This window comes from Pleuronectes platessa, chromosome 20 (genome assembly GCF_947347685.1).
Source record: "Pleuronectes platessa chromosome 20, fPlePla1.1, whole genome shotgun sequence".
NCBI lineage: Eukaryota > Metazoa > Chordata > Actinopteri > Pleuronectiformes > Pleuronectidae > Pleuronectes > Pleuronectes platessa.
The window spans coordinates 851,543-863,542 of NC_070645.1; the positions used below are offsets into that span (position 1 = coordinate 851,543).

Below are 12,000 nucleotides of genomic sequence, written 5' to 3' on the forward strand. Positions count from 1 at the left end.
TCAGTGGCAACTATAAGACGTGCACTGAATAAACAAGTACTTCATGGTCGGACTCCAACACGCACTCAATTCTTGACCACAAGGAACATCAAAAGTCGACTAAAATATGCCAGGAGGAATTTGGATAAGACGACTTACTTTTGGGGGACAGTTCTATGGACTGATGAAACCAAACTTGAACTATTTGGACATATGGACCAGCGGTAGGTCTGGCATGCAAAAGGACAGGCTTATAACCAGAAGAATACCATCCCCAAGGTTAAGCCTGATGGTGGGTCATTGATGATGTGGGGCTGTTTTTCTGTGGCAGGAACTGGTAATCTTGATCGTGTACCTGGCATCATGAATTCTCAGAAATACCAGGCCATTTTAAAGAGGAATTTGATGCCTTCTGTTGACAAATTAAACCTTGGTGATCATTGGACTTTCCAGAAAGACAATGATCCAAAGCCCACCTCCATTTCAAGCAAAGCTTGGTTGAGAAAAGGTCCTGGAACGACCTTGAGTGGCTTTCTCAGTCACCAGATTTAAATCTGATTAAAAATATTTGGTGGGATTTAAAGGAGGCAGTTGCAGCACGGAAGCCATCAAACATCACTGAGCTAGAGGCTTTTGCACGTGAAAAATGGGCAAAAGAGAGAGTTGTAAGAAGCTTGTCCGCACTTACCGAAAACGTTTGTTAGAAGTTATAAAAGCTAGAGGATGCGCCACAAAGTACTGAAGCTGGGGGATGAATAATACTGAACATGCAGTTCAAGTCAGCTTCTGTTGTCAAAATAACTCAAATATGTATCAATACATATCTTTTGTTGTTTAATGAGTTTTTTTGTAATTTATTGTCATTATCTGTCATCCACATCACTATAATGTCTTTTGAGGTGAGGGGGTTGAATATTTCTGATTGCAACTGTATAGGCCATTTACCACATTTTATAAACTGTTTGTGTCCCCTTAGAATCAATGCGCACATTTCCTAAGACAAGTACTGAGCATGGGTCATTACAAAGCATCTCATTGTGCTGCTGAAGATGCCCCTTTTATGCATAAGGACATCTTTGTAAACATACTCCAATAAGGAAAATATCTGACTTAACTGGACAAAATCTTAATCATCTTTGTAGTACTGTTTAACACTGATTCAGACATCCAGGGTTTGTCAACCACAACATGTTTGTTAACCCTGAGTTAAATCAGAGGAGGTATAACTCAATTCATAGTACAGGTCTCATAACTGTACAACTGATACTCATTACCAGGTTTAGTGAAGTAAAACTTATTTTACAAATATACAAATATAAACAACCACTATGTCCCCTGGGGACTTAACATGAATCAAGCATTTGTTGTATTAGTGTACTTTACCAATCTGGGACTGTGCCACCATGGTTGAACTGCGGTCACATAGTGGAGAGAAAGGTAGACCCAACTCTGCTTCTTTGTCACCCTGAAAACAAATTCAACATCACAAAGTCAGCACAGGTTCACTTCCAATTACAATACAAAATAAGGAATGCATAATTTCCTCTGAACAACATTATGACATTATGACCAATAAAAATATCAAGCACCATTATTTAGACATATAATGAAGTTGACATCACTCAAAATGGTTCTTGTGCTAAAATGTTTATTATCTAAGAATGTTTAAACAGCAATACTATTTTTGTGGACTGCAGCATTAGTGTTTTAGTGACCACAGTAAGGAGAGTCAGCAATGTTTGGCTCATATTCCTGCTAAATACAAACAATTTGCATGTTACGAGTTACTGTTGGCTGTAATGTGTACTTAAGCCTACAGTGGCTCTATAATCCCCTCCTAATGTGATTCAAAAGTACGATTTGAAGGCCAAATTTTCAGTCCTTACGAATAAAAACGCTTCTAAATCTTGAAGCATTTTATGGTTCGATGGCATCGATGATGTCGTACGGAAATTCCCAAACCAGAAACCCTGGATTAATGGTCACGTCCATGCCAAACTTAAAGCACAGAATGACGGCCACAACTCAGATGATCTGGAGGAGTAAAGCAAGTCCAGGGATGTGCTCCAGACTGGTCATAGCAGTGCTAAGAGACAGTAGAGGGACAAAGTGGAGTCTCACTACCAGGTCACCAAAACTAGGAACAGGTGGGCTGGACTAAAAACCATCACAGACTGAAAAAGAGGACCAGCAGTGCTGAGGTGTTGTCTGCATCTCTCCCAGAACTTTACTGGTATACTCACTTTGAGTGCAACTCCCTTAATGTGGAGGAAAAAGAGGCCTTGGCCCGCTGCCTAAATGTAATATCCAGGGCAAATGTGTGTAAATCACTTAAACTAACTAACACACGCAAGGCACCTGGACCCGATGGCATCCCTGGCTGAGCTCTGAAGGTGTGTGCAGATCAGCCTTCACAGACATTTAAAACTTGTCACTGCTCAAGTCTGTAGTCCCTGCATGCTTCAGGGTGACCATCATTGTCCCTGTATCTAAACCTTCTGCCTGAACGACTACCGCTCAGTAGCACTCACCTCCAGCATCATGAAGTGCTTTGAGTCGTTAGTCAAATCCAACTCCTTCCTACCTAACTATCTGGACCATTTCAGTTTGTCTACAGGCCAAAAAGGTCAACTGAAGATACCATCTCCTGAACCCTACACGCTACACACTACTCTCTCCCACCGGGACCAAAGGGACACATATGTGAGAATCCAGTTTTTTTTTACTGGTTATGGTAAACCACCCGTTAAGGTCAAGATAGCATCGCAAATGGCCGCCTTGGTGTGTTTGTGCACACTTTTGTGTTTTCCCTGATTTCTGCTCTGATACCCGGAGCTCTTTCACCAGACAATAGCTCATGAACATATGGGCAACAACTCCAGCATATCTGAAACGTAGAAGGAGGGGGAGATATGCTGGAGACATGCCGCAGACGTGAACATTTTACACCTCCCCCGGACTATTTCTCTCCAGTGTGCATTCACTAAAGGCCGAATTATAGTACTGCGACTGCAACCGTGGCTGGCCACGCAGCTGCATCGACGGACTCATTTTGGTTTATGGTTCCCCAAGGGTTGCATGTCTTAATTCCCCCGCCAGAACCCTAGGCGCAGTAGCGTGTTTTGTCGAAGACAAAACATCAAAGAACGTCTTCTATTCAAGCTCTCTAAACCTTTGGTGAGGACATTTAAGAAGTGGACAAAGGAGGCTGTGGAGGACCTTCAAGAGTGATTGGACTGCACTGACTGGGATGTCTTTAGGTCTGCTACCAACTGTCTGGATAAATACACAGAGGCTCTGACTTCATACATCAGTTTCTGTGAGGACTGCTGTATCCTATCACGTACCAGGCCGAGTTACAACAACGACAAACGCTGGTTCACAGCTAAAGACAGTTGGTGAAAGAGAAGGGTTTTAGGCTTGGAGACAGGGACAGGTTTAGGTAGTCCAAGTTTAGCAGGGCGATATATCTTGAATAAAAAAAAAAAACTCACATATAGCACTTTGTAGTTAGGCTTACTTGAAGAAAATTGTATTTCACCCAACCCTACATCGACATAGGGTTGAGTAGATGAGTGAATTATCATTTTTGGGTGAACTATCCCTACAATGAATAAAGACCCGTCGCCCTGACTTCTGTGGTAATGAAGTATTTCGAAGTCCTTGTCCTGCCCCACTTCAACGTCATCACCAACCCCCTGCTAGACCTTTTACAGTTCGCCTACAGAGCTAACAGATCTGTAGACCAGTGGTTCTCAACTTTTTTTTTTTGCCTAGTACCCCATAACCAACGCAAAGCATTTTTGGTTGAAAGAAAGATTTAATCCAATATCCATTCCTGTCTGAAATCCTTGACAAGGCTGTAGCCAATCAGCTGTGCGAGTTTCTCCAGGAAAGAAATGTATATGAAGACTTTCAGTCTGGGTTTAGAGCTAATCACAGGATGGAGACAGCCTTGGCAAACGTCACTAATGACCTTCTAATAGCTTCAGATCTGTCAGGGCTGGCAGAATGGCAGGCGTGAACCAAGAAGCAACGACAATGAGGCAGAGTGGGAATAAGCAAAGTTCGTGGTTTATTGAAACGTAGCAGGGGTCAGGAGCCAGGCAGTCAGTCCAATGCAACAAAACCGGCAAGGAGCAGGCCAGAGAGAATCCAGGAAAGACGGAGCAGGAGCCAGGCAGTCAGTCCGATACAAACAGATCCGACAAGGGGCAGGCAGAAGAGGAGTCCAGGGAAACACATGCAGGTCACGGTGGAGGTCAGTCAAGAGAAGAGTCAGGAGGTAAATGCTGGAAAGTATAGGCACAAACACACTAAACGATCTGGCAGAGTACAAGGGGAACAGGCAGGCAGATATACAGGGGTGACTAATGAAAAGATGGAAGACAGGTGCGTCTGTGGGTGGAGCCGGTGAAGGTAGCAGAGGAATGAGGAAGTACAGAGCAGGAGGGGAGTGGCAAAGTTCTGAAATGACAAGGGAATTAGTATACAAAACTTAACAGACAAACTGAAAATATTAGTAAGACGGTGAATTTGTGACAAGATCAGGGATTTGTGTCTGTCCTCACACTGTTTGATCTTAGTGCAGCATTCAACACAATTGACCATCATTTTATTACAGAGATTAGGAGAGTTAATTAGCAATAAAGGAACCACCCTAAACTGGTTTAAATCATATTTTTCAGATCGATTCCAATTCATGCAAATTAATGATGAGTCATCTGTGTGCACCAAAGTTCCACAATGCTGGGGATCCCTCACATGTGGCTCTCTCTGAGGTTTCTGCGTTCTTTTTACCCTGTTAAAAGTTTTTTTTTGTAGTTTCTCTTGATGAGGGTTAAGGGAAGAGGATGTCACATTAAAGCCCTATGAGACAAATTGTGATTTGTGAATATGGGCTATACAGATAAAATTGGATTGATTGAAGTGCTGTATGTTGTTGTTGTGAATATGACAATAAAGTCTTGAAGTTGATGGCTCTTCTACTGATGGGGAATATGGTCCATATTTATATAGTGCTTTTCTAAACTTGATGACCACTCAAGCGATTTAATGTACACTTTGTTTTGCCATTCATAAAGAGCAGACATGTATATATTTGCGGTTTTTTTCTATGAGGGGTTCAGTATCTTGCCCAAGGACACTTCGGAATGGAGATGGGGAAGACCGGGATCGAGACACTAGTACTACAACCAGACAATTTGAGTTTCTAGCTTGTCTGGCTCCATAATATGAGGGTAACATAACTACAGCAGTATCAACCAGGGTGAAGTAACCTGTCCTCTACAGGGCAGCCTTCAATAAAGGGAAGAGGGGTTATCGTCCAACCAGAAGGTTGGCGGACCGATCCCAGTCTTCCCCATCTGCATGCTGAAGTGTCCTTTGGCAAGATGCTGAACTCAACCTAATTGGATTGGCCCGTTATAGATGTTAACTAATTGGAAGTCATTTTAGATAAAAGCATCAGGATAAGCATGAATTGTAATGGAATGAAATTGTTAACAAGCTCACCTTAATTAATGTTAACAGAGAGGCTAATACTACCGCACCTGACAACAGATAACCATAATTTGATGAACATTTTTAATTATCAGACTAGGTAGCCAGCAGTGGCACAGGTAAATATTTTCAATTACTGGCATAATTTCTTAGCATAACTGTCACAGTCTGCTCATCTCCTGTCTGCTGGTATTTTTCCACTCACCTGTCTCTGCTCCACTCTGCCTGTCAGCCACACCTCCTCATCAGGCCAACTCTCCACACCTGTGACAGCCCTGGCTGCATTTAAGCCTGCTCCTGTCTCTGCTTCAGTGCCAGATTGTTCTTGTGTTATGCCTGACTTCCAGCGGTTTTTTCCCCGGACTGATCACCTGTTGCCGACCTGCCTGCCTCGTCTCTGCCCTGGATATTACCTCAGCCTTCTGTCTTCGACCACGAGTCTCGCCTATTCCCTCCTAGTTACGCACCTGCTCAACTCTATGGCTACACAGCTCACCACTGGACCTGTCTGCCAGCTAGGTAATCCACCTGCTGTTGACTTTACCTTCAGTCAGCAACACCAGGCTAACTCCTTCTCAGATCTCGCAGAGGATCACTGGAGCCAAAACTTCTCACCCTGCCACTGTATAAACTGTTAAAGACTGCAGTGAATAATAAAGGGCATTACCGACTGAGATTTCGTCTGCCTGTGCTGCTTTTGGGTCCTCCCCATACCCGTGACAATAACAGCAATGCACCAAACTGCCTTAACATAATGAAAGAGTCATTCAACTCCATGATTAAGAGCAAAATAACATGTACATATAAGAGTAACATTTTTAGAATGAGAATGCAAATATTCCTTTCAAAAGAAATCAATTAAAATCAACCTTGACAGGACCAAACTACTTCTCCTTCCAGGGAAAGGCTCTCCCACCCTTGACAACTTCGTGGTAGTTCCCCCCCAGACTGCAAGGAACATGGGTGTGACACTCAACAGTCAACTCTCCCTTACTGCCAACATTACTGCAACAACCCGTTCCTGTAGATCACATGTGTCAAACTCAAGGCCCGTTGGCCACATCCAGATGAATTATCTTTGGCCCGCAAGATCAAATCTATTTACTATTAGAGCTGGCCCGCCGGCAGTGTTTTGCAAGTTCTCAATACAAAATGAGTATTGAAAATTCCCTAGGGTCAGTGAACAGGTCGGGATGGGGCATGTGACATTTCTAGATCAATGGCTGGGGGGTTGTGTGGGATGGCAGGCTCTCATTGGCTGATGAGTGGGCGGGTCAAGTGTGTGACAAATCCCACAATCAGTGTTGCCATTTTAGCGACTTTGTCAGGACAACATTTATTAATGTATGTGGGTCTAGATACAGCATTAAAGTCATGAAGTTATTTTGAGAAGTGATGGCCTAATTCAATGGCAAGATAAAAAAAAAAACATAATCAACAGAAGAATACGGAAGCGTATTGCATTCACTTTTTATTTTAAAAATGAAAGCTCCCTCAGTGAAATGCTAGGGGCTGGACTGACATAAACAATCAAATACTGTTCCTGATCCACCAATCAAAAGAGGAGTGTTATCATTTTAACGCGAGTTGCTCGTACGCTTCCGAGTCTAAAAGTAACTTCAGGGATGGTCAGCGCTCACCCTCACTGAGACGAAACCCTGCAGAGTTTGAGCGATTGCTCTTGTTTCCTCTATAATTCAGATATTCATTGCTTAATAAACAGTCTTTTTAAAGACTCACTCCTTCCTTAGTAATACCTTCCTGCACTTGCAGCAGGCCTATTCGTAGCCTAATCTAAGGAGTAATTTGCTCCACAGTCTTTTTTAGAAAGTTCATAGCCCCAAGAGCTAGCCCTTTTCTCCTTAACACCTACCTTTACATCTTCAATCATCCACCGTGTTGCAACAAATAAAACACCAGCACTTGAATACTATTCTGTGCTGTCCCTGTCTACATTAGGTACTGTTCGTTATAGGAACCATTGCCAAGCACAGTCTTATTCGTGTGCAAGTCGCTCACAGCCACACATACAAACACTCACAAGACCACGATGTTGCAATTACAACTTTATTAACATCGAACACACTGTATCAGAAAACAAACACAACTATGGACAAGTTTCTGATTCGTAAAAGTCAGGCAACCAATGGGCCAGTTGCGAAGAAGCCAAAGCTTCGCAAATATGACGAGAGCCATTTGAGGTTTGGTTTCACCGTCACTGGCATGACTGAGCAATGTCCCCAGTGTGTTTTGTGTGCCAAGGGGCTGGCAAATGACAGCATGAAGCCATGCAATTAAAAAGGCACCTCGACACCAAACAACCCGACTTGAAAGAGAAGCCTGTGGACTTCTTTAAAAGGTAAACGTGATGGCCTCCAGCAACAACAGTTCACCATCTCCAAGCATAGCACTGTCTCCAAGCTATCTATCTATCTACAGTGGGGCAAAAAAGTATTCAGTCAGCCACCAATTGTGCAAGTTCTGCCACTTAAAAAGATGAGAGAGGCCTGTAATTTTCATCATAGGCATACCTCAACTATGAGAGACAAAATGAGAGAAAAAAAATCCAGAAAATCACTATCACAGATTTTTTAAGAATTTATTTTCAAATTATGGTGGAAAATAAGTATTTGGTCAATAACAAAAGTTCATCTCAATACTTTGATATATACCCTTTGTTGGCAATGACAGAGGTCAAACGTTTTCTGTAAGTCTTCACAAGCTTTTCACACACTGTTGCTGGTATTTTGGCCCATTCCTCAATGCAGATCTCCTCTAGAGCAGTGATATTTTGGGGCTGTCGCTGGGCAACAGCCTTTGTTACTTTGGTCCCAGCTCTCTGCAGGTATTCACTAGGTCCCCCTGTGTGGTTCTGGGATTTTTGTGATAATTTTGACCCCACGGGATCTTGCGTGGAGCCCCAGATCGAGGGAGATTATCAGGAGTCTTGTATGTCTTCCGTTTTCTAATAATTGCTTCACACCAAGCTGCTTACCTATTGCAGATTCAGTCTTCCCAGCCTGGTGCAGGTCTACAATTTTGTTTCTGGTGTCGTTTGACAGCTCTTTGGTCTTGGCCATAGTGCAGTTTGGAGTGTGACTGTTTGAGGTTGTGGACAGGTGTCTTCTATACTGATAACGAGTTCAAACAGGTGCCATTAATACAGGTAACGAGTGGAGGACAGAGGAGCCTCTTAAAGAAGAAGTTACAGGTCTGTGAGAGCCAGAAATCTTGCTTGTTTGTAGGTGACCAAATACTTATTTTACCGAGGAATTTACCAATTAATTCATTAAAAATCCTACAATGTGATTTCCTGGATTCTTTCCCCCCATTCTGTCTCTCATAGTTGAAGTGTAACTATGATGGAAATTACAGACATCTTATCTTTTTAAGTGGGAGAACGTGTGAAATGTTTTTGCGCCACTGTATATATTGTGGTGTAGTTGAGGGCGGTAGTGGCGGGGGGGCCCAGCTTGCAAAAGTTTGAGATCCCCCGTCCTATAGCGACCATTACAGTTATGCAAATTAGGCGATGACGTAATTTAGCGACATCTAGCGACTTTTAGGACAGCCAATAGCTACTTACCTTACTGAGGAGTTGGCAAACACTGCCCACAATGCACTGCCCGTGTGTCAGCTCGTCAATCGCGACCCGCAAACGCTACCCCTCTCCCCAAAAAATTGCTAAACGAAAAGTGGAATTTGAAAACAGGAATTGTAAAGATAGGTGGGAGCTGCGATTTGCGGTCAAAAGAGTGGATTGGTGGGGAGGATCCGAGAAAAGATTAAGGAGGAAAACGTCACAAGTGAGTTGACAGCTTATCACTGCATCATACACCAGGAGTCGTTGTGTGGCAAAGCCTTGAAAATGGAACGTGTGATGAGGATCGTCACATTAGCAGTTAACTTTATCAGAGCCAAAGGTTTAAATCACCGCCAGTTCAAGTCTTTTCTGGAGGAGTTAAGTTAAGAATATGGTGACTTGCCCAATCACACAGAGGTGCAATGGCTAAGCCAGGGAAAGGTGCTGGAAAGATTTTTCAAGTTGCGTTAGGAGATCTGTGAGTTTATGGAAAGCAAAGGGAAAGGCACAACAGAGCTCCGCAATAAAACGTTTCTGTGTGACATCACAGGCCACCTGAATGCGCTCAACCTGCAGCTTCAGGGGCGGGCCGTGTCATCACTGACATGTACGCTACAGTGAGGGCTTTTAAAACCAAGCTGTGGCTGTGGGAGACGCAGATACTGTAGAGCCATAAGCAGTAAATGAACCTGATTTTATTACTTTTATATTTATTCATGTATTATGTATTATTTATATTTCATTTATTTCCTAATTAATGTTGTTTTATCAGCAATACTCTATAGGCCTTGTTAGTTCCAGGTTCAATATGTGCACTAAAGTTCTTTCAATAAGTTTTAAATAAACGTTGAACCCTTCTGGCCCTTGACTTATAGCAATTTTTTAATTTTGGCCCACTGTGTATTTGAGTTTGACACCCCTGCTGTAGATACATGCTGCACAACATCAGGAGAATACGCCCCCTTCTCACTCAGAAGTCGGCAGAGGTTCTTGTCCAGGCTCTGGTCATCTCAAACCTAGACTATTGCCACTCCCTCCTGGCTGGTCTACCTGCTAGTGCTATCCGACCTCTGCAGCTCATCCAGAATGCAGCCGACCGACTTACCTCAATTCACTCACACTACTCTGCTCCTCTGCTCCCTTCACTAGTTAACATTAGCTGCCCGAATCCATTTCAAAACATGAGTACTTGCGTAACGTGCTGCAAACGGATCAGGTCCAGACTACATCCAGGATATCGTCAAACCTTACACCCCAGCCCATCCACTCCGCATCCCCCATCGGCTTGTTGCTCCCCCAGCTAACCACTCTAAAATCATGAATCTTTGCTGTCCTTGCTCCTAAATGGTGGAACGAGCTCTCCAATTACATCAGGACAGCAGAAAGTCTTCATATATTTTGCCGCAAACTAAAGACACACGTCTTCTGACTACACCTTGGATAAGAAAAAAAACGTTGAATTTTAGTAGCACTTATATGGCACTTACATATAGCATTTTGTAGTTTGGCTTTCTTGAAGAAAATTGCACTTGCTTGATTTTTGTTGTTTTGGGTTTGTACCATCATGGTTGAATTGTAAGTTGCTTTGGATAAAAGCGTGAGCTAAATGAAAAGTAATGTAATGTAAATCTAGGTTATGTTGGGTTTTATTTTCAACCTAGGCAGTTTCACTCGTTTTTCTCTGTAGCCTCTTCACTATCCTAAGGGTAGCCATCTTGCATTTTCTGAAACCTGAAAGTGTTCTGACTTCAGACACTGCCTCCCTCCGTACACACAAAGTTATAATTCAGATATGGATATTCACTAACAAACATTGATCCAAGTTAAATTAAAACCACATTACTTAATAATAGAACAGTACTACAAACTCATAAGCATTAAGATAAGAAGGAAATTTGCAATATCACAGCAGCAAAAAATACATCAGCAGTAATAAGTATAAATATGAAATAAATATATAGAAATATAGAAAAATATGAATGGATTTAAACTAATTTATACAGTGTAAAGAAAAATGATGTGAGAGAATATGACACAGTGACATTGGTGATTACGGGTACAGCCATGAAAACCACCCATCAAGTAAACCCAAAATAAACTTTTGAGTTTGTAGAACTGTTTGGGTTTAAAGTATATTGTAAAGGTTATCTGCACAGTTGGCTTTACCTGTCTGAAGAACTCCTCCAGAAGGGATGTGGTCCAGTGGTGATGGAGTTCCCAGCATTTTGCTGGGTGGCTGATGTCAGCGGTGTGCAGCAGCAAAGATAAGGCCTTCGGTTTGTCAATCCTGCAAATAAAGTCCAGTCAGTCAATGACCCAACCTACTGCTCCCCAACTGCTTAAATTTATGAGCATGCGAGTTTATCCGCCGTCTGGTAAGAAATAATTAGTTTACTCTCTGAAACTATTTCTCTGCTGAGAAACATAAAATGGACAATCTGATGAGAGGAAAGTGTAATTTTTCAAGGAAAAACAAGAGGACTACAATTTGTCTTGCTGGTTCCCCCATTGATGAGATCCCAGCACATTTTTCAGCAGGAAGTAAGCATCAGTGACTATTGCTGATAGCACTGTAAAGTGCTTCATACTGTAATGTCACATTCACCCTATTATCACATATCACTCCCATGATCAGTTGCCATCTGTGGCATTTTAGGTTCAGTGTCCTGTCTAAGGACCGGAGAAGCCAGGGATTGAACCAACAATATTCTGGTAAGTGGATGACCTGCTCTAAATCCTGAGCTAGTTTCCCCAAAAAACTACATTAGCCTGCAATCGCTGGGGGGCGGCTGTGGCTGAGGGGTACAGTGGTCGTCCTCCAACCTGAAGGTCGGCGGTTTGATCCCCAGTCTGACCCATCTACATGCCGCAGTGTCCTTGGGCAAGATGCTGAACCCCGAATGGCCCCCCCGTAGAATAACAAAGTGCTGCGAATA

The 12,000-nt window shown here is 42.8% G+C and overlaps 1 protein-coding gene across 1 annotated transcript in view; it reads right to left on the reverse strand.

Annotated features, from left to right (window-relative positions):
* Positions 1-12,000, reverse strand: part of pde1ca (phosphodiesterase 1C, calmodulin-dependent a) — a 142,337-nt gene that overhangs the window by 53,921 nt on the left and 76,416 nt on the right. Inside the window, exons 12-13 of the mRNA XM_053412856.1 lie at positions 11,231-11,351; positions 1,363-1,444 (exon numbers count right to left, since the gene is read on the reverse strand). Of these exons, the coding sequence (XP_053268831.1) occupies positions 1,363-1,444; positions 11,231-11,351 (203 nt within the window). The remainder of the gene's footprint in view (positions 1-1,362; positions 1,445-11,230; positions 11,352-12,000) is intronic.